Source organism: Heterodontus francisci, chromosome 39 (genome assembly GCF_036365525.1).
Source record: "Heterodontus francisci isolate sHetFra1 chromosome 39, sHetFra1.hap1, whole genome shotgun sequence".
NCBI lineage: Eukaryota > Metazoa > Chordata > Chondrichthyes > Heterodontiformes > Heterodontidae > Heterodontus > Heterodontus francisci.
The window spans coordinates 43,468,017-43,490,928 of NC_090409.1; the positions used below are offsets into that span (position 1 = coordinate 43,468,017).

The window sequence follows — 22,912 nt, forward strand, 5'->3', positions numbered from 1 at the left end:
GTGTGTGTGTTGGTGTCTGTGTGTGTGTTGGTGTGTGTGTGTGTTAGTGTGTCTGTGTGTGTGTCAGTGTGTGTGTGTGTGTGTGTTGGTGTGTGTGTGTGTGTGTTGGTGTGTGTGTGTGTGTTGGTGTGTGTGTGTGTGTGTTAATGTGTTAGTATGTGTGTGTCTGTGTGTGTTAGTGTGTGTGTTAATGTGTTAGTGTGTGTGTGTGTTAGTGTGTGTGTGTTAATGTGTTAGTGTGTGTGTGTGTGTTAGTGTATGTTAATGTGTTAGTGTGTGTGTGTGTTAGTGTGTGTGTGTGTTAGTGTGTGTGTGTTAATGTGTTAGTATGTGTGTGTTTGTGTGTGTGTTAGTGTGTGTTGGTGTGTGTGTGTTAATGTGTTAGTGTGTGTCATTGTGTGTGTGTGTCAGTGTGTTGGTGTGTGTTAGTGTGTTGGTGTGTGTTAATGTGTTGGTGTGTGTGTTAGTGTGTGTTGGTGTGTGTGTGTGTGTTAATGTGTTAGTGTGTGTCATTGTGTGTGTGTGTGTTAATGTGTTAGTGTGTGTGTTAATGTGTGTGTGTTAATGTGTGTGTGTGTTAGTGTGTGTGTGTTAGTGTGTGTGTGTTAGTGTGTGTGTGTTAGTGTGTGTGTTAGTGTGTGTGTTAGTGTGTGTGTGTTAGTGTGTGTGTTTGTGTGTGTGTCAGTGTGTTGGTGTGTGTGTCAGTGTGTCAGTGTGTTGGTGTGTGTGTGTGTGTCAGTGTGTTGGTGTGTGTGTGTGTGTCAATGTGTTGGTGTGTGTGTGTGTTAGTGTGTGGGTGTGTGTGTGTGTTAGTGTGTTAGTGTGGCTGTGTGTGTGTTAATGTGTTGGTGTGTGTGTGTGTGTTAGTGTGTCTGTGTGTGTGTGTTGGTGTGTGTGTGTGTTAGTGTGTCTGTGTGTGTGTTAGTGTGTCTGTGTGTGTGTTAGTGTGTTGGTGTGTGTGTGTGTTCGTGTGTCTGTGTGTGTGTTGGTGTGTGTTGGTGTGTGTGTGTGTGTTGGTTAGTGTGTGTGTTAATGTGTTAGTGTGTGTGTGTTAATGTGTTAGTGTGTGTTAGTATGTGTGTGTGTTAGTGTGTGTGTGTTAATGTGTTAGTGTGTGTGTGTGTTAGTGTGTGTGTGTGTTAGTGGGTGTGTGTTAGTGTGTGTGTGTGTGTTAGTGTGTGTGTGTTAATGTGTTAGCATGTGTGTGTGTTAGTCTGTGTGTGTTAGTGTGTGTTTGTGTGTTAATGTGTTAGTGTGTGTGTGTGTGTTAGTGTGTGTGTGTTAATGTGTTAGTGTTAATGTGTTAGTGTGTGTGTGTGTGTTAGTGTGTGTGTTTGTGTTAATGTGTATGTGTTAGTCTGTGTGTGTGTCTGTGTGCGTGTTGGTGTGTGTTAATGTGTTGGTGTGTGTTAGTGTGTGTGTTAATGTGTTGGTGTGTGTGTTAGTGTGTGTTGGTGTGTGTGTGTGTGTTAATGTGTTAGTGTGTGTCATTGTGTGTGTGTGTGTTAATGTGTTAGTGTGTGTGTTAATGTGTGTGTGTTAATGTGTGTGTGTGTTAGTGTGTGTGTGTTAGTGTGTGTGTTAGTGTGTGTGTTAGTGTGTGTGTGTTAGTGTGTGTGTTTGTGTGTGTGTGTTAGTGTGTGTGCGTCAGTGTGTGTGTTTGTCAGTGTGTTTGTGTTAGTGTGTGTGTTAGTGTGTGTGTGTTAGTGTGTGTTACTGTGTTTGTGTGTGTTAGTGTGTGTGTTAGTGTGTGTGTCTGTGTGTGTTGGTGTGTTGGTGTGTTACTGTGTTAATGTGTGTGTTGGTTGCTCTGCGGTGCTGAGTGTGTAGTTGGGGTTTCTGCAGACACTGTGTTAGTGTGTGTGTGTTAGTGTGTGTGTGTTAGTGTGTGTGTGTTACTGTGTGTGTGTTACTGTGTTAGTGTGTGTGTTAGTGTGTGTTAATGTGTTAATGTGTTAGTGTGTTGGTGTGTGTGTGTGTTGGTGTGTGTGTGTGTTGGTGTGTGTGTTAATGTGTTAGTGTGTGTCATTGTGTGTGTGTGTGTTACTGTGTTAGTGTGTGTGTTAGTGTGTGTTAATGTGTTAATGTGTTAGTGTGTTGGTGTGCGTGTGTGTTGGTGTGTGTGTGGGTGTGTGTGTGTGTTAGTGTGTGTTGGTGTGTGTGTGTGTTAATGTGTTAGTGTGTGTCATTGTGTGTGTGTGTGTTACTGTGTTAGTGTGTGTGTTAGTGTGTGTTAATGTGTTAATGTGTTAGTGTGTTGGTGTGTGTGTGTGTTGGTGTGTGTGTGTGTTGGTGTGTGTGTGTGTGTTAGTGTGTGTGTGTTGGTGTGTGTGTGTGTTAGTGTGTGTTGGTGTGTGTGTGTGTGTTACTGTGTGTGTAACTGTGTTAGTGTGTGTGTGTGTTGGTGTGTGTGTGTGTTAGTGTGTGTTAATGTGTTAGTGTGTTAGTGTGTTGGTGTGTGTGTGTGTTGGTGTGTGTGTGTGTTGGTGTGTGTTGGTGTGTGTGTTAATGTGTTAGTGTGTGTCATTGTGTGTGTGTGTGTTACTGTGTTAGTGTGTGTGTTAGTGTGTGTTAATGTGTTAATGTGTTAGTGTGTTGGTGTGCGTGTGTGTTGGTGTGTGTGTGGGTGTGTGTGTGTGTTAGTGTGTGTTGGTGTGTGTGTGTGTTAATGTGTTAGTGTGTGTCATTGTGTGTGTGTGTGTTACTGTGTTAGTGTGTGTGTTAGTGTGTGTTAATGTGTTAATGTGTTAGTGTGTTGGTGTGTGTGTGTGTTGGTGTGTGTGTGTGTGTTAGTGTGTGTGTGTGTTGGTGTGTGTGTGTGTTAGTGTGTGTCATTGTGTGTGTGTGTGTTACTGTGTGTGTTACTGTGTTAGTGTGTGTGTGTGTTGGTGTGTGTGTGTGTTAGTGTGTGTTGGTGTGTGTGTGTTTGTTAATGTGTTAGTGTGTGTCATTGTGTGTGTGTGTGTTACTGTGTGTGTTACTGTGTTAGTGTGTGTGTGTGTTGGTGTGTGTGTGTGTTAGTGTGTGTTGGTGTGTGTGTGTTTGTTAATGTGTTAGTGTGTGTCATTGTGTGTGTGTGTGTTACTGTGTGTGTTACTGTGTTAGTGTGTGTGTGTGTTGGTTGCTCTGCGGTGCTGAGTGTGTAGTTGGGGTTTCTGCAGACACACACTCATCTCCCAGGCTGGAGAATCGACGCTGTGGTGAGTTAACAGAGGATCTGCTGACTGCGAATCCACTCCCATTGTCACATTTTCCACGTTTGGTGAGGAGGTGAGGAGGCGAGTGGCGGTGGTGAGAAGTCTCCTCAATCCGCAGTGAGGTGTTGGGATTGTACAGTTTGTGAGTTTCCTCTGCTCTCTCTTACCAGACTCGGAGGCAGCCGGAGCAAATCCAGGAACAAGCCCCCCATCTCCCACCTCAGGTAAGATACAATCGGAGAGAGCAGAATTCAGCAGCTCGGTATTGATAAAGTGTCAGAGGTTCTGGTCAGACGTGGCTCACTGGGTTTAGCTCACTCCCTCCATCACTCCCTCCATCACTCCCTCCATCTCTCCCTCCATTGCTCCCTCCGTCGCTCCCTCCATCACTCACTCCGTTGCTCCCCCCAACAGTCACTCCGTCGCACCCTCCATCAGTCACTCATCGCTCCCTCCGACAGTCACTCCGTCGCACCCTCTGTCACTCCCTCCTTCGCGGACTCCTTCACTCCCTCCGTGGCGCACTCCATCAGTCACTCCATCAGTCACTCCATCAGTCACGCACTCCATGAACTCACCAAAGAGACTTAAACTCCATAATCTAGGCCAACATTCCCCAGTCAGTACTGAGGGAATGCTGCACTGTCGGAGGGTCAGTACTGAGGGAGGGCTGCACTGTCGGAGGGTCAGTACTGAGGGAATGCTGCACTGTCGGAGGGTCAGTACTGAGGGAGTGCCGCACTGACGGAGGGTCAGTACTGAGGGAGCGCTGCACTGTCGGAGGGTCAGTACTGAGGGAATGCTGCACTGTCGGAGGGTCAGTACTGAGGGAGTGCCGCACTGTCGGAGGGTCAGTACTGAGGGAGAGCTGCACTCTCGGAGGGTCAGTACTGAGAGAGTGCTGCACTTTCGGAGGGTCAGTACTGAGGGAGTGCCGCACTGTCGGAGGGTCAGTACTGAGGGAGTGCCGCACTGTCGGAGGGTCAGTACTGAGGGAGTGCCGCACTGTCGGAGGGTCAGTACTGAGGGAGTGCCGCACTGTCGGAGTGTCAGTACTGAGGGAGTGCTGCACTGTCGGAGGGTCAGTACTGAGGGAGTGCTGCACTGTCGGAGGGTCAGTACTGAGGGAGTGCTGCACTGTCAGAGGGTCAGTGCTGAGGGAGTGCTGCACTGTCGGAGGGTCACTACTGAGGGAGTACTTCACTGTCGGAGGGTCAGTACGGAGGGAGCGCCGCACTGTCGGAGGGTCAGTACTGAGGGAGTGCTGCACTGTCGGAGGGTCACTACTGAGGGCGTACTTCACTGTCGGAGGGTCAGTACTGAGGGAGTGCTGCACTGTCGGAGGATCAGTACTGAGGGAGTGCTGCACTGTCGGAGGGTCAGTACTGAGGGAGTGCTGCACTGTCGGAGGGTCAGTACTGAGGGAGTGCCGCACTGTCGGAGGGTCAGTACTGAGGGAGTGCTGCACTGTCGGAGGGTCAGTACTGAGGGAGTGCTGCACTGTCGGAAGGTCAGTACTGAGGGAGTGCTGCACTGTCGGAGGGTCAGTACTGAGGGAGTGCTGCACTGTCGGAAGGTCAGTACTGAGGGAGTGCCGCACTGTCGGAGGGTCAGTAGGAATTAGTTTTAGTCAGTAGGAATAAGCTCCAATCTCTCCGAGTCACACTGACCGAGACTCCGGTATCTCCGAGTCACACTGACCGAGACTCCGGTATCTCCGAGACACACTGACCGAGACCCCGGTATCTCCGAGACACACTGACCGAGACTCCGGTAACTCCGAGTCACACTGACCGAGACTCCGGTATCTCCGAGTCACACTGACCGAGACTCCGGTATCTCCGAGACACACTGACCGAGACTCCGGTATCTCCGAGTCACACTGACCGAGACTCCGGTATCTCCGAGACACACTGACCTAGACTCTGGTCACTCCGGGACGCACTGACCGAGACCCCCGGTATCTCCGAGACACACTGACCGAGACTCCGGTATCTCCGAGACACACTGACCGAGACTCCGGTTACTCCGAGACACACTGACCGAGACTCCGGTAACTCCGAGACACACTGACCGAGACTCCGGTTACTCCGAGACACACTGACCGAGACTCCGGTAACTCCGAGACACACTGACCGAGACTCCGGTATCTCCGAGACACACTGACCGAGACTCCGGTAACTCCGAGTCACACTGACCGAGACCCCGGTATCTCCGAGACACACTGACCGAGACTCCGGTAACTCCGAGACGCACTGACCGAGACTCCGGTATCTCCGAGTCACCCTGACCGAGACTCCGGTATCTCCGAGACACACTGACCTAGACTCTGGTCACTCCGGGACGCACTGACCGAGACCCCCGGTATCTCCGAGACACACTGACCGAGACTCTGGTATCTCCGAGACACACTGACCGAGACCCCGGTATCTCCAAGTCACACTGACCGAGACTCCGGTATCTCCGAGACACACTGACCGAGACTCCGGTAACTCCGAGACGCACTGACCGAGACTCCGGTTACTCCGAGACACACTGACCGAGACTCCGGTAACTCCGAGACACACTGACCGAGACTCCGGTTACTCCGAGACACACTGACCGAGACTCCGGTAACTCCGAGACACACTGACCGAGACTCCGGTATCTCCGAGACACACTGACCGAGACTCCGGTTACTCCGAGACACACTGACCGAGACTCCGGTAACTCCGAGTCACACTGACCGAGACCCCGGTATCTCCGAGACACACTGACCGAGACTCCGGTAACTCCGAGACGCACTGACCGAGACTCCGGTATCTCCGAGTCACCCTGACCGAGACTCCGGTATCTCCGAGACACACTGACCTAGACTCTGGTCACTCCGGGACGCACTGACCGAGACCCCCGGTATCTCCGAGACACACTGACCGAGACTCCGGTATCTCCGAGACACACTGACCGAGACTCCGGTAACTCCGAGTCACACTGACCGAGACTCCGGTATCTCCGAGACACACTGACCGAGACTCCGGTATCTCCGAGACACACTGACCGAGACTCCGGTATCTCCGAGTCACACTGACCGAGACTCCGGTAACTCCGAGTCACACTGACCGAGACTCCGGTAACTCCGAGTCACACTGACCGAGACCCCGGTATCTCCAAGTCACCCTGACCGAGACTCCGGTATCTCCGAGACACACTGACCTAGACTCTGGTCACTCCGGGACGCACTAACCGAGACCCCCGGTATCTCCGAGACACACTGACCGAGACTCCGGTATCTCCGAGACACACTGACCGAGACTCCGGTATCTCCGAGACACACTGACCGAGACTCCGGTTACTCCGAGACACACTGACCGAGACTCCGGTAACTCCGAGACACACTGACCGAGACTCCGGTTACTCCGAGACACACTGACCGAGACTCCGGTAACTCCGAGACACACTGACCGAGACTCCGGTAACTCCGAGTCACACTGACCGAGACCCCGGTATCTCCGAGACACACTGACCGAGACTCCGGTAACTCCGAGACGCACTGACCGAGACTCCGGTATCTCCGAGTCACCCTGACCGAGACTCCGGTATCTCCGAGACACACTGACCTAGACTCTGGTCACTCCGGGACGCACTGACCGAGACCCCCGGTATCTCCGAGACACACTGACCGAGACTCTGGTATCTCCGAGACACACTGACCGAGACCCCGGTATCTCCAAGTCACACTGACCGAGACTCCGGTATCTCCGAGACACACTGACCGAGACTCCGGTATCTCCGAGACACACTGACCGAGACTCCGGTTACTCCGAGACACACTGACCGAGACTCCGGTAACTCCGAGACACACTGACCGAGACTCCGGTTACTCCGAGACACACTGACCGAGACTCCGGTAACTCCGAGACACACTGACCGAGACTCCGGTATCTCCGAGACACACTGACCGAGACTCCGGTTACTCCGAGACACACTGACCGAGACTCCGGTAACTCCGAGACACACTGACCGAGACTCCGGTATCTCCGAGACACACTGACCGAGACTCCGGTTACTCCGAGACACACTGACCGAGACTCCGGTAACTCCGAGTCACACTGACCGAGACCCCGGTATCTCCGAGACACACTGACCGAGACTCCGGTAACTCCGAGACGCACTGACCGAGACTCCGGTATCTCCGAGACACACTGACCGAGACTCCGGTTACTCCGAGACACACTGACCGAGACTCCGGTAACTCCGAGTCACACTGACCGAGACCCCGGTATCTCCGAGACACACTGACCGAGACTCCGGTAACTCCGAGACACACTGACCGAGACTCCGGTAACTCCGAGACGCACTGACCGAGACTCCGGTATCTCCGAGACACACTGACCTAGACTCTGGTCACTCCGGGACGCACTGACCGAGACCCCCGGTATCTCCGAGACACACTGACCGAGACTCCGGTATCTCCGAGACACACTGACCGAGACTCCGGTATCTCCGAGACACACTGACCGAGACTCCGGTAACTCCGAGTCACACTGACGGAGACTCCGGTTACTCCGAGACACACTGACCGAGACCCCGGTATCTCCGAGTCACACTGACCGAGACTCCGGTATCTCCGAGACACACTGACCGAGACTCCGGTAACTCCGAGTCACACTGACCGAGACCCCGGTATCTCCGAGACACACTGACCGAGACTCCGGTAACTCCGAGACGCACTGACCGAGACTCCGGTATCTCCGAGTCACCCTGACCGAGACTCCGGTATCTCCGAGACACACTGACCTAGACTCTGGTCACTCCGGGACGCACTGACCGAGACCCCCGGTATCTCCGAGACACACTGACCGAGACTCTGGTATCTCCGAGACACACTGACCGAGACCCCGGTATCTCCAAGTCACACTGACCGAGACTCCGATATCTCCGAGACACACTGACCGAGACTCCGGTATCTCCGAGACACACTGACCGAGACTCCCGTTACTCCGAGACACACTGACCGAGACCCCGGTATCTCCGAGACACACTGACCGAGACTCCGGTAACTCCGAGACACACTGACCGAGACTCCGGTTACTCCGAGACACACTGACCGAGACTCCGGTATCTCCGAGACACACTGACCGAGACTCCGGTTACTCCGAGACACACTGACCGAGACTCCGGTAACTCCGAGACACACTGACCGAGACTCCGGTATCTCCGAGACACACTGACCGAGACTCCGGTTACTCCGAGACGCACTGACCGAGACTCCGGTAACTCCGAGACACACTGACCGAGACTCCGGTATCTCCGAGACACACTGACCGAGACTCCGGTTACTCCGAGACACACTGACCGAGACATGTTCTTCCTGCAGTCTGTAAGAAACACGGAAAACTGATGGGATTGTTGCTGAATTTCATGAAGTCTCGGCCCAGCCGACAGAAACTGAAGCAGCGAGGAATCCTGAGAGAGAGGGTCTTCGGATGTGATCTCGGCGAACATCTACTGAACTCCGGACTGGACGGTAAAGCAGCTGAGGATCGGGGAGGGAGTGGGGCAGAAGGAGGGAGTGGGTAGTGGGAAAGGGAATGGGAGTGGAGGAAAGGAGAGGGAGTGGGGAGAGGGAGTGGAGGAAGGGAGAGGGAGTGGGGAGAGGGACTGGAGAGAGGGAAAGGGAATGGGAGTGGAGGGAGGGAAGGGGAAAGGGAGTGGAGGGAGGGAAAGGGAGTGGAGGGAGGGAGAGTGAATGGAGAGAGCAAGAGGGAAAGGGAGTGGAGGAAGGGAAAGGGAGTGGAGGGAGGGAAAGGGAGTGGAGGGAAAGGGTGTGCAGAGAGGGAAAGTGAGAGAGAATGGAGAGAGGGAGAGGGAGAGGGAAAGGGAGAGGGAATGGAGAGAGGGAAAGGGAGAGGGAATGGAGGGAGTGGAGGGAGGGAGAGGGAATGGAGAGATGGAAAGGGAGAGGGAATGGAGAGAGGGGGAGGGAGTGGAGGGAGGGAGAGGGAATGGAGAGAGGAAAAGGGAGTGGAGAGAGGGAAAGGGAGAGGGAGTGGAGAGAGGGAAAGGGAGAGGGAGTGGAGAGAGGGAACGGGAGAGGGAGTGGATGGAGGGAGAGGGAATGGAGAGAGGGAGAGGGAGTGGAGAGAGGGAAGGGAGATGTAGTGGAGGGAGGGAAAGTGAGTGCAGGGACGGAAAGGGAGAGGGAGGGAGAGGGAAGGGAGAGAGGGAAAGGGAGAGAGAGCGGAGGGAGAGAGTGGGAATGGAGAGATGGAGAGGGAGGGAAAGGGAAAGGGAGTGGAGAGAGGGAGAGAGAGTGGGGAGTGGGGCGGAGGGAGGAGTGGGGAGTGGAGAGAGGGAATGGGGCAGAGGGAGTGGGGAGTGGGGCAGAGGGAGGGAGGAGAGGGAAAGGGAGTGGAGGGAGGGAGAGAGAGTGGGGTGGAGGGAGGGAATGGGAATGGGAGTGGGGGGGAGGGAGGGAGTGGGAATGGGAGTGGGGGAGGAGGGAGGGAGTGACAGTGGGCGGAGAGAGGGAGAAGGGTGGAGGGAGGGAGGGAGAGGGAGCGAGGTGGAGGGTGGGAGGGGGACGGGGTGGAGGGAGGGAAAAGGAGAGAGTTAGAGGAAGGGGAGTGGGAGCAGAGGGAGCATGGAGGGATGCAGGTGGGAGAAAGGGAGAGTGAATGGTGGAACAGGGCAGAGGAGGGACAGGGATGGAGAGAAAGTGGCAGCATGGAGAGGGAGAGGAGGGAGAAGGGGATGGAGGGTCAGAGAGGTAGAGTGAGGGAGAGGGGGAGAGTGAGGGATAGAGACACCGAGTGAAATAGGGATGAGATGGTGATGAAGAGAACAAGAGTGGAAAAGAGAGGGAGTGGGGCAGAGGGAGGAATAGGGAGGGGTGGAGGGAGGGAGAGGGAGTGGAGCAGAGGAAGGGATAGGGAGGGGGTGGAGGGAGGGAGAGGGAGTGGAGCAAAGGGAGGGAGAGGGAGGGGCGGAGGGAGGGAAAGGGAGTGGGGTGGAGGGAGGGAGGGGGAGGGGACAGAGAGAGAGAGGGGGCAGTGGGAGGGAGGGGAGGGAGGGATGAGGAGTGGGGCGGAGGGAGGGAGAGGGAGTGGAGTGGAGGGAGGGAGCGGGAGAGGGGGGCAGAGGGAGGGAGAGGGAGTGGGGCAGAGGGAGAGAGAGGGAGTGGGGCGGAGGGAGGGAGTGGGAGTGGGGCGGAGGGAGGGAGAGGCTGTGAAGAGTGTCAGTAAGCGAATGAGGGGTAGAAGGATGGTCCTGAGCCCAACAGGGAGCTGGAGGGATCCAGGCAGCTGTGCTGGGTTTGTGATCCCATTACCCTCTGAGTGGATTGGCTGTTTTCACTCGGATATCTCTGTTCTCCCAGTTTTCACTCAGTTTTCCCTGCTCTCCCAGTTTTCACTCAGTTTTCCCTGTTCTCCCAGTTTTCACTCAGCTTTTCCCTGTTCTCCCAGTTTTCACTCGGATATCTCTGTTCTCCCAGTTTTCACTCAGTTTTCCCTGTTCTCCCAGTTTTCACTCAGCTTTTCCCTGTTCTCCCAGTTTTCACTCGGATATCTCTGTTCTCCCAGTTTTCACTCAGTTTTCCCTGTTCTCCTAGTTTTCACTCGGCTTTTCCCTATTCTTCCAGTTTTCACTCGGAAAACCCTGTTCTCCCAGTTTTCACTCGGATAACCCTGTTCTCCCAGTTTTCATTCAGTTATTCCTGTTCTCCCAGTTTTCACTTGGATAACCCTGTTCTCCCAGTTTTCACTCGGCTTTTCCCTGTTCTCCCAGTTTTCACTCGGATATCTCTGTTCTCCCAGTTTTTACTCAGCTTTTCCCTGTTCTCCCAGTTTTCACTCAGTTTTCCCTGTTCTCCCAGATTTCACTCGGCTTTTCCCTGTTCTCCCAGTTTTCATTCGGATATCCCTGTTCTCCCAGTTTTCACTCGGCTTTTCCCTATTCTTCCAGTTTTCACTCGGAAAACCCTGTTCTCCCAGTTTTCATTCAGTTATTCCTGTTCTCCCAGTTTTCACAGCTTTTCCCTGTTCTCCCAGTTTTCACTCGGCTTTTCCCTGTTCTCCCAGTTTTCACTTGGATAACCCTGTTCTCCCAGTTTTCACTTGGCTTTTCCCTGTTCTCCCAGTTTTCACTCAGCTTTTCCCTGCTCTCCCAGTTTTCACTCAGCTTTTCCCTGTTCTCCCAGTTTTCACTCAGCTTTTCCCTGCTCTCCCAGTTTTCACTCAGCTTTTCCCTGTTCTCCTAGTTTTCACTCGGCTTTTCCCTATTCTTCCAGTTTTCACTCGGAAAACCCTGTTCTCCCAGTTTTCACTCGGATAACCCTGTTCTCCCAGTTTTCATTCAGTTATCCCTGTTCTCCCAGTTTTCACTCGGCTTTTCCCTGTTCTCCCAGTTTTCACTCAGCTTTTCCCTGTTCTTCCAGTTTTCACTCGGAAAACCCTGTTCTCCCAGTTTTCACTCGGCTTTTCCCTGTTCTTCCAGTTTTCACTCAGCTTTTCCCTGTTCTCCCAGTTTTCACTCGGATATCTCTGTTCTCCCAGTTTTCACTCAGTTTTCCCTGTTCTCCTAGTTTTCACTCGGCTTTTCCCTATTCTTCCAGTTTTCACTCGGAAAACCCTGTTCTCCCAGTTTTCACTCGGATAACCCTGTTCTCCCAGTTTTCATTCAGTTATTCCTGTTCTCCCAGTTTTCACTTGGATAACCCTGTTCTCCCAGTTTTCACTCGGCTTTTCCCTATTCTTCCAGTTTTCACTCGGAAAACCCTGTTCTCCCAGTTTTCACTCGGATAACCCTGTTCTCCCAGTTTTCATTCAGTTATTCCTGTTCTCCCAGTTTTCATTCGGATATCCCTGTTCTCCCAGTTTTCACTCGGCTTTTCCCTATTCTTCCAGTTTTCACTCGGAAAACCCTGTTCTCCCAGTTTTCATTCAGTTATTCCTGTTCTCCCAGTTTTCACAGCTTTTCCCTGTTCTCCCAGTTTTCACTCGGCTTTTCCCTGTTCTCCCAGTTTTCACTTGGATAACCCTGTTCTCCCAGTTTTCACTTGGCTTTTCCCTGTTCTCCCAGTTTTCACTCAGCTTTTCCCTGCTCTCCCAGTTTTCACTCAGCTTTTCCCTGTTCTCCCAGTTTTCACTCAGCTTTTCCCTGCTCTCCCAGTTTTCACTCAGCTTTTCCCTGTTCTCCTAGTTTTCACTCGGCTTTTCCCTATTCTTCCAGTTTTCACTCGGAAAACCCTGTTCTCCCAGTTTTCACTCGGATAACACTGTTCTCCCAGTTTTCATTCAGTTATCCCTGTTCTCCCAGTTTTCACTCGGCTTTTCCCTGTTCTCCCAGTTTTCACTCAGCTTTTCCCTGTTCTTCCAGTTTTCACTCGGAAAACCCTGTTCTCCCAGTTTTCACTCGGCTTTTCCCTGTTCTTCCAGTTTTCACTCAGCTTTTCCCTGTTCTCCCAGTTTTCACTCGGATATCTCTGTTCTCCCAGTTTTCACTCAGTTTTCCCTGTTCTCCTAGTTTTCACTCGGCTTTTCCCTATTCTTCCAGTTTTCACTCGGAAAACCCTGTTCTCCCAGTTTTCACTCGGATAACCCTGTTCTCCCAGTTTTCACTCGGCTTTTCCCTGTTCTCCCAGTTTTCACTCGGATATCTCTGTTCTCCCAGTTTTTACTCAGCTTTTCCCTGTTCTCCCAGTTTTCACTCAGTTTTCCCTGTTCTCCCAGATTTCACTCGGCTTTTCCCTGTTCTCCCAGTTTTCATTCGGATATCCCTGTTCTCCCAGTTTTCACTCGGCTTTTCCCTATTCTTCCAGTTTTCACTCGGAAAACCCTGTTCTCCCAGTTTTCATTCAGTTATTCCTGTTCTCCCAGTTTTCACAGCTTTTCCCTGTTCTCCCAGTTTTCACTCGGCTTTTCCCTGTTCTCCCAGTTTTCACTTGGATAACCCTGTTCTCCCAGTTTTCACTTGGCTTTTCCCTGTTCTCCCAGTTTTCACTCAGCTTTTCCCTGCTCTCCCAGTTTTCACTCAGCTTTTCCCTGTTCTCCCAGTTTTCACTCAGCTTTTCCCTGCTCTCCCAGTTTTCACTCAGCTTTTCCCTGTTCTCCTAGTTTTCACTCGGCTTTTCCCTATTCTTCCAGTTTTCACTCGGAAAACCCTGTTCTCCCAGTTTTCACTCGGATAACCCTGTTCTCCCAGTTTTCATTCAGTTATCCCTGTTCTCCCAGTTTTCACTCGGCTTTTCCCTGTTCTCCCAGTTTTCACTCGGCTTTTCCCTGTTCTTCCAGTTTTCACTTGGAAAACCCTGTTCTCCCAGTTTTCACTCAGATAACCCTGTTCTCCCAGTTTTCATTCAGTTATTCCTGTTCTCCCAGTTTTCACTCGGAGTACCGTATTCTCCGAGTTTTCACTCAGATAACCCTATTCTCCCAGATTTCACTCGGCTTTTCCCTGTTCTCCCAGTTTTCACTCGGCTTTTCCCTGTTCTCCCAGTTTTCACTCGGATAAGCCTGTTCTCCCAGTTTTCATTCGGATACTCCTGTTCTCCCAGTTTTCACTCGGCATTTCCCTGTTCTTCCAGTTTTCACTCGGAAAACCCTGTTCTCCCAGTTTTCATTCAGTTATTCCTGTTCTCCCAGTTTTCACTCGGATAACCCTGTTCTCCCAGTTTTCACTCAGATATCCCTGTTCTCCCAGTTTTCACTCGGATAACCCTGTTCTCCCAGTTTTCACTCAGATATCCCTGTTCTCCCAGTTTTCACTCGGATAACCCTGTTCTCCCAGTTTCCACTCAGATATCCCTGTTCTCCCAGTTTTCATTCGGATATCCCTGTTCTCCCAGTTTCCACTCGGCTTTTCCCTGTTCTCCCAGTTTTCATTCAGTTATTCCTGTTCTCCCAGTTTTCACTCGGCTTTTCCCTGTTCTCCCAGTTTTCATTCAGTTATTCCTGTTCTCCCAGTTTTCACTCAGTTTTCCCTGCTCTCCCAGTTTTCACTCAGTTATTCCTGTTCTCCCAGTTTTCACTCAGTTTTCCCTGCTCTCCCAGTTTTCACTCAGTTTTCCCTGTTCTCCCAGTTTTCACTCGGATATCTCTGTTCTCCCAGTTTTCACTCAGTTTTCCCTGTTCTCCCAGTTTTCACTCAGCTTTTCCCTGTTCTCCCAGTTTTCACTCGGATATCTCTGTTCTCCCAGTTTTCACTCAGTTTTCCCTGTTCTCCTAGTTTTCACTCGGCTTTTCCCTATTCTTCCAGTTTTCACTCGGAAAACCCTGTTCTCCCAGTTTTCACTCGGATAATCCTGTTCTCCCAGTTTTCACTCAGTTTTCCCTGCTCTCCCAGTTTTCACTCAGTTTTCCCTGTTCTCCCAGTTTTCACTCGGATATCTCTGTTCTCCCAGTTTTCACTCAGTTTTCCCTGTTCTCCCAGTTTTCACTCAGCTTTTCCCTGTTCTCCCAGTTTTCACTCGGATATCTCTGTTCTCCCAGTTTTCACTCAGTTTTCCCTGTTCTCCTAGTTTTCACTCGGCTTTTCCCTATTCTTCCAGTTTTCACTCGGAAAACCCTGTTCTCCCAGTTTTCACTCGGATAATCCTGTTCTCCCAGTTTTCATTCAGTTATTCCTGTTCTCCCAGTTTTCACTTGGATAACCCTGTTCTCCCAGTTTTCACTCGGCTTTTCCCTGTTCTCCCAGTTTTCACTCGGATATCTCTGTTCTCCCAGTTTTCACTCAGCTTTTCCCTGTTCTCCTAGTTTTCACTCGGCTTTTCCCTATTCTTCCAGTTTTCACTCGGAAAACCCTGTTCTCCCAGTTTTCACTCGGATAACCCTGTTCTCCCAGTTTTCACTCGGCTTTTCCCTGTTCTCCCAGTTTTCACTCGGATATCTCTGTTCTCCCAGTTTTTACTCAGCTTTTCCCTGTTCTCCCAGTTTTCACTCAGTTTTCCCTGTTCTCCCAGATTTCACTCGGCTTTTCCCTGTTCTCCCAGTTTTCATTCGGATATCCCTGTTCTCCCAGTTTTCACTCGGCTTTTCCCTATTCTTCCAGTTTTCACTCGGAAAACCCTGTTCTCCCAGTTTTCATTCAGTTATTCCTGTTCTCCCAGTTTTCACAGCTTTTCCCTGTTCTCCCAGTTTTCACTCGGCTTTTCCCTGTTCTCCCAGTTTTCACTTGGATAACCCTGTTCTCCCAGTTTTCACTTGGCTTTTCCCTGTTCTCCCAGTTTTCACTCAGCTTTTCCCTGCTCTCCCAGTTTTCACTCAGCTTTTCCCTGTTCTCCCAGTTTTCACTCAGCTTTTCCCTGCTCTCCCAGTTTTCACTCAGCTTTTCCCTGTTCTCCTAGTTTTCACTCGGCTTTTCCCTATTCTTCCAGTTTTCACTCGGAAAACCCTGTTCTCCCAGTTTTCACTCGGATAACCCTGTTCTCCCAGTTTTCATTCAGTTATCCCTGTTCTCCCAGTTTTCACTCGGCTTTTCCCTGTTCTCCCAGTTTTCACTCGGCTTTTCCCTGTTCTTCCAGTTTTCACTTGGAAAACCCTGTTCTCCCAGTTTTCACTCAGATAACCCTGTTCTCCCAGTTTTCATTCAGTTATTCCTGTTCTCCCAGTTTTCACTCGGAGTACCGTATTCTCCGAGTTTTCACTCAGATAACCCTATTCTCCCAGATTTCACTCGGCTTTTCCCTGTTCTCCCAGTTTTCACTCGGCTTTTCCCTGTTCTCCCAGTTTTCACTCGGATAAGCCTGTTCTCCCAGTTTTCATTCGGATACTCCTGTTCTCCCAGTTTTCACTCGGCATTTCCCTGTTCTTCCAGTTTTCACTCGGAAAACCCTGTTCTCCCAGTTTTCATTCAGTTATTCCTGTTCTCCCAGTTTTCACTCGGATAACCCTGTTCTCCCAGTTTTCACTCAGATATCCCTGTTCTCCCAGTTTTCACTCGGATAACCCTGTTCTCCCAGTTTTCACTCAGATATCCCTGTTCTCCCAGTTTTCACTCGGATAACCCTGTTCTCCCAGTTTCCACTCAGATATCCCTGTTCTCCCAGTTTTCATTCGGATATCCCTGTTCTCCCAGTTTCCACTCGGCTTTTCCCTGTTCTCCCAGTTTTCATTCAGTTATTCCTGTTCTCCCAGTTTTCACTCGGCTTTTCCCTGTTCTCCCAGTTTTCATTCAGTTATTCCTGTTCTCCCAGTTTTCACTCAGTTTTCCCTGCTCTCCCAGTTTTCACTCAGTTATTCCTGTTCTCCCAGTTTTCACTCAGTTTTCCCTGCTCTCCCAGTTTTCACTCAGTTTTCCCTGTTCTCCCAGTTTTCACTCGGATATCTCTGTTCTCCCAGTTTTCACTCAGTTTTCCCTGTTCTCCCAGTTTTCACTCAGCTTTTCCCTGTTCTCCCAGTTTTCACTCGGATATCTCTGTTCTCCCAGTTTTCACTCAGTTTTCCCTGTTCTCCTAGTTTTCACTCGGCTTTTCCCTATTCTTCCAGTTTTCACTCGGAAAACCCTGTTCTCCCAGTTTTCACTCGGATAATCCTGTTCTCCCAGTTTTCATTCAGTTATTCCTGTTCTCCCAGTTTTCACTTGGATAACCCTGTTCTCCCAGTTTTCACTCGGCTTTTCCCTGTTCTCCCAGTTTTCACTCGGATATCTCTGTTCTCCCAGTTTTCACTCAGCTTTTCCCTGTTCTCCCAGTTTTCACTCAGTTTTCCCTATTCTCCCAGATTTCACTCGGCTTTTCCCTGTTCTCCCAGTTTTCACTCGGATAAGCCTGTTGTCTCAGTTTTCACTCGGATATCCCTGTTCTCCCAGTTTTCATTCAGTTATTCCTGTTCTCCCAGTTTTCACTCGGCTTTTCCCTGTTCTCCCAGTTTTCATTCAGTTATTCCTGTTCTCCCAGTTTTCACTCGGCTTTTCCCTGTTCTCCCAGTTTTCATTCGGTTATTCCTGTTCTCCCAGTTTTCACTCGGCTTTTCCCTGTTCTCCCAGTTTTCATTCAGTTATTCCTGTTCTCCCAGTTTTCACTCGACTTTTCCCTGTTCTCCCAGTTTTCATTCAGTTATTCCTGTTCTCCCAGTTTTCACTCGGCTTTTCCCTGTTCTCCCAGTTTTCATTCAGTTATTCCTGTTCTCCCAGTTTTCACTCGGCTTTTCCCTGTTCTCCCAGTTTTCATTCAGTTATTCCTGTTCTCCCAGTTTTCACTCGGCTTTTCTCTGTTCTCCCAGTTTTCATTCGGTTATTCCTGTTCTCCCAGTTTTCACTTGGCTTTTCCCTGTTCTCCCAGTTTTCATTCAGTTATTCCTGTTCTCCCAGTTTTCACTCGACTTTTCCCTGTTCTCCCAGTTTTCATTCAGTTATTCCTGTTCTCCCAGTTTTCACTCGGCTTTTCCCTGTTCTCCCAGTTTTCATTCAGTTATTCCTGTTCTCCCAGTTTTCACTCAGTTTTCCCTGCTCTCCCAGTTTTCACTCAGTTTTCCCTGTTCTCCCAGTTTTCACTCAGCTTTTCCCTGTTCTCCCAGTTTTCACTCGGATATCTCTGTTCTCCCAGTTTTCACTCAGTTTTCCCTGTTCTCCCAGTTTTCACTCAGCTTTTCCCTGTTCTCCCAGTTTTCACTCGGATATCTCTGTTCTCCCAGTTTTCACTCAGTTTTCCCTGTTCTCCTAGTTTTCACTCGGCTTTTCCCTATTCTTCCAGTTTTCACTCGGAAAACCCTGTTCTCCCAGTTTTCACTCGGATAATCCTGTTCTCCCAGTTTTCATTCAGTTATTCCTGTTCTCCCAGTTTTCACTTGGATAACCCTGTTCTCCCAGTTTTCACTCGGCTTTTCCCTGTTCTCCCAGTTTTCACTCGGATATCTCTGTTCTCCCAGTTTTCACTCAGCTTTTCCCTGTTCTCCCAGTTTTCACTCAGTTTTCCCTGTTCTCCCAGATTTCACTCGGCTTTTCCCTGTTCTCCCAGTTTTCATTCGGATATCCCTGTTCTCCCAGTTTTCACTCGGCTTTTCCCTATTCTTCCAGTTTTCACTCGGAAAACCCTGTTCTCCCAGTTTTCATTCAGTTATTCCTGTTCTCCCAGTTTTCACAGCTTTTCCCTGTTCTCCCAGTTTTCACTCGGCTTTTCCCTGTTCTCCCAGTTTTCACTTGGATAACCCTGTTCTCCCAGTTTTCACTCGGCTTTTCCCTGTTCTCCCAGTTTTCACTCAGCTTTTCCCTGCTCTCCCAGTTTTCACTCAGCTTTTCCCTGCTCTCCCAGTTTTCACTCGGCTTTTCCCTGTTCTCCTAGTTTTCACTCGGCTTTTCCCTATTCTTCCAGTTTTCACTCGGAAAACCCTGTTCTCCCAGTTTTCACTCGGATAACCCTGTTCTCCCAGTTTTCATTCAGTTATCCCTGTTCTCCCAGTTTTCACTCGGCTTTTCCCTGTTCTCCCAGTTTTCACTCGGCTTTTCCCTGTTCTTCCAGTTTTCACTTGGAAAACCCTGTTCTCCCAGTTTTCACTCAGATAACCCTGTTCTCCCAGTTTTCATTCAGTTATTCCTGTTCTCCCAGTTTTCACTCGGAGTACCGTATTCTCCGAGTTTTCACTCAGATAACCCTATTCTCCCAGATTTCACTCGGCTTTTCCCTGTTCTCCCAGTTTTCACTCGGCTTTTCCCTGTTCTCCCAGTTTTCACTCGGATAAGCCTGTTCTCCCAGTTTTCATTCGGATATTCCTGTTCTCCCAGTTTTCACTCGGCATTTCCCTGTTCTTCCAGTTTTCACTCGGAAAACCCTGTTCTCCCAGTTTTCATTCAGTTATTCCTGTTCTCCCAGTTTTCACTCGGATAACCCTGTTCTCCCAGTTTTCACTCAGATATCCCTGTTCTCCCAGTTTTCACTCGGATAACCCTGTTCTCCCAGTTTTCACTCAGATATCCCTGTTCTCCCAGTTTTCACTCGGATAACCCTGTTCTCCCAGTTTCCACTCAGATATCCCTGTTCTCCCAGTTTCCACTCAGATATCCCTGTTCTCCCAGTTTTCACTCGGATAACCCTGTTCTCCCAGTTTCCACTCAGATAACCCTGTTCTCCCAGTTTTCATTCGGATATCCCTGTTCTCCCAGTTTCCACTCGGATATCCCTGCTCTCCCAGTTTTCACTCGGATATCCCTGTTCTCCCAGTTTCCACTCAGATAACCCTGTTCTTCCAGTTTTCACTCGGATAACCCTGTTCTCCCAGTTTTCACTCGGATAACCCTGTTCTCACAGTTTTCATTCGGTTATTCCTGTTCTCCCAGTTTTCACTCGGCTTTTCCCTGTTCTCCCAGTTTTCATTCAGTTATTCCTGTTCTCCCAGTTTTCACTCGGCTTTTCCCTGTTCTCCCAGTTTTCATTTAGTTATTCCTGTTCTCCCAGTTTTCACTCGGATAACCCTATTCTCCGAGTTTTCACTTAGATAACCCTATTCTCCCAGATTTCACTCGGCTTTTCCCTGTTCTCCCAGTTTTCACTCGGCTTTTCCCTGTTCTCCCAGTTTTCACTCGGATAAGCCTGTTCTCCCAGTTTTCATTCGGATATTCCTGTTCTCCCAGTTTTCACTCGGCATTTCCCTGTTCTTCCAGTTTTCACTCGGAAAACCCTGTTCTCCCAGTTTTCATTCAGTTATTCCTGTTCTCCCAGTTTTCACTCGGATAACCCTGTTCTCCCAGTTTTCACTCAGATATCCCTGTTCTCCCAGTTTTCACTCGGATAACCCTGTTCTCCCAGTTTTCACTCAGATATCCCTGTTCTCCCAGTTTTCACTTGGATAACCCTGTTCTCCCAGTTTCCACTCAGATATCCCTGTTCTCCCAGTTTTCATTCGGATATCCCTGTTCTCCCAGTTTCCACTCGGCTTTTCCCTGTTCTCCCAGTTTTCATTCAGTTATTCCTGTTCTCCCAGTTTTCACTCGGCTTTTCCCTGTTCTCCCAGTTTTCATTCAGTTATTCCTGTTCTCCCAGTTTTCACTCAGTTTTCCCTGCTCTCCCAGTTTTCACTCAGTTATTCCTGTTCTCCCAGTTTTCACTCAGTTTTCCCTGCTCTCCCAGTTTTCACTCAGTTTTCCCTGTTCTCCCAGTTTTCACTCGGATATCTCTGTTCTCCCAGTTTTCACTCAGTTTTCCCTGTTCTCCCAGTTTTCACTCAGCTTTTCCCTGTTCTCCCAGTTTTCACTCGGATATCTCTGTTCTCCCAGTTTTCACTCAGTTTTCCCTGTTCTCCTAGTTTTCACTCGGCTTTTCCCTATTCTTCCAGTTTTCACTCGGAAAACCCTGTTCTCCCAGTTTTCACTCGGATAATCCTGTTCTCCCAGTTTTCATTCAGTTATTCCTGTTCTCCCAGTTTTCACTTGGATAACCCTGTTCTCCCAGTTTTCACTCGGCTTTTCCCTGTTCTCCCAGTTTTCACTCGGATATCTCTGTTCTCCCAGTTTTCACTCAGCTTTTCCCTGTTCTCCCAGTTTTCACTCAGTTTTCCCTATTCTCCCAGATTTCACTCGGCTTTTCCCTGTTCTCCCAGTTTTCACTCGGATAAGCCTGTTGTCTCAGTTTTCACTCGGATATCCCTGTTCTCCCAGTTTTCATTCAGTTATTCCTGTTCTCCCAGTTTTCACTCGGCTTTTCCCTGTTCTCCCAGTTTTCATTCAGTTATTCCTGTTCTCCCAGTTTTCACTCGGCTTTTCCCTGTTCTCCCAGTTTTCATTCGGTTATTCCTGTTCTCCCAGTTTTCACTCGGCTTTTCCCTGTTCTCCCAGTTTTCATTCAGTTATTCCTGTTCTCCCAGTTTTCACTCGACTTTTCCCTGTTCTCCCAGTTTTCATTCAGTTATTCCTGTTCTCCCAGTTTTCACTCGGCTTTTCCCTGTTCTCCCAGTTTTCATTCAGTTATTCCTGTTCTCCCAGTTTTCACTCAGTTTTCCCTGTTCTCCCAGTTTTCACTCAGCTTTTCCCTGTTCTCCCAGTTTTCACTCGGATATCTCTGTTCTCCCAGTTTTCACTCAGTTTTCCCTGTTCTCCCAGTTTTCACTCAGCTTTTCCCTGTTCTCCCAGTTTTCACTCGGATATCTCTGTTCTCCCAGTTTTCACTCAGTTTTCCCTGTTCTCCTAGTTTTCACTCGGCTTTTCCCTATTCTTCCAGTTTTCACTCGGAAAACCCTGTTCTCCCAGTTTTCACTCGGATAATCCTGTTCTCCCAGTTTTCATTCAGTTATTCCTGTTCTCCCAGTTTTCACTTGGATAACCCTGTTCTCCCAGTTTTCACTCGGCTTTTCCCTGTTCTCCCAGTTTTCACTCGGATATCTCTGTTCTCCCAGTTTTCACTCAGCTTTTCCCTGTTCTCCCAGTTTTCACTCAGTTTTCCCTGTTCTCCCAGATTTCACTCGGCTTTTCCCTGTTCTCCCAGTTTTCATTCGGATATCCCTGTTCTCCCAGTTTTCACTCGGCTTTTCCCTATTCTTCCAGTTTTCACTCGGAAAACCCTGTTCTCCCAGTTTTCATTCAGTTATTCCTGTTCTCCCAGTTTTCACAGCTTTTCCCTGTTCTCCCAGTTTTCACTCGGCTTTTCCCTGTTCTCCCAGTTTTCACTTGGATAACCCTGTTCTCCCAGTTTTCACTCGGCTTTTCCCTGTTCTCCCAGTTTTCACTCAGCTTTTCCCTGCTCTCCCAGTTTTCACTCAGCTTTTCCCTGCTCTCCCAGTTTTCACTCAGCTTTTCCCTGTTCTCCTAGTTTTCACTCGGCTTTTCCCTATTCTTCCAGTTTTCACTCGGAAAACCCTGTTCTCCCAGTTTTCACTCGGATAACCCTGTTCTCCCAGTTTTCATTCAGTTATCCCTGTTCTCCCAGTTTTCACTCGGCTTTTCCCTGTTCTCCCAGTTTTCACTCAGCTTTTCCCTGTTCTTCCAGTTTTCACTCGGAAAACCCTGTTCTCCCAGTTTTCTCTCGGCTTTTCCCTGTTCTTCCAGTTTTCACTTGGAAAACCCTGTTCTCCCAGTTTTCACTCAGATAACCCTGTTCTCCCAGTTTTCATTCAGTTATTCCTGTTCTCCCAGTTTTCACTCGGAGTACCGTATTCTCCGAGTTTTCACTCAGATAACCCTATTCTCCCAGATTTCACTCGGCTTTTCCCTGTTCTCCCAGTTTTCACTCGGCTTTTCCCTGTTCTCCCAGTTTTCACTCGGATAAGCCTGTTCTCCCAGTTTTCATTCGGATATTCCTGTTCTCCCAGTTTTCACTCGGCATTTCCCTGTTCTTCCAGTTTTCACTCGGAAAACCCTGTTCTCCCAGTTTTCATTCAGTTATTCCTGTTCTCCCAGTTTTCACTCGGATAACCCTGTTCTCCCAGTTTTCACTCAGATATCCCTGTTCTCCCAGTTTTCACTCGGATAACCCTGTTCTCCCAGTTTTCACTCAGATATCCCTGTTCTCCCAGTTTTCACTCGGATAACCCTGTTCTCCCAGTTTCCACTCAGATATCCCTGTTCTCCCAGTTTCCACTCAGATATCCCTGTTCTCCCAGTTTTCACTCGGATAACCCTGTTCTCCCAGTTTCCACTCAGATAACCCTGTTCTCCCAGTTTTCATTCGGATATCCCTGTTCTCCCAGTTTCCACTCGGATATCCCTGCTCTCCCAGTTTTCACTCGGATATCCCTGTTCTCCCAGTTTCCACTCAGATAACCCTGTTCTCACAGTTTTCATTCGGTTATTCCTGTTCTCCCAGTTTTCACTCG

At 49.6% G+C, this 22,912-nt stretch overlaps 1 protein-coding gene across 1 annotated transcript in view; it reads left to right on the forward strand.

Annotated features, from left to right (window-relative positions):
• LOC137352904 (rho GTPase-activating protein 33-like) overlaps positions 1 to 22,912 on the forward strand; it is a 188,947-nt gene that overhangs the window by 113,555 nt on the left and 52,480 nt on the right. Inside the window, exons 11-12 of the mRNA XM_068018748.1 lie at positions 3,368 to 3,421; positions 8,554 to 8,703. Of these exons, the coding sequence (XP_067874849.1) occupies positions 3,368 to 3,421; positions 8,554 to 8,703 (204 nt within the window). The remainder of the gene's footprint in view (positions 1 to 3,367; positions 3,422 to 8,553; positions 8,704 to 22,912) is intronic.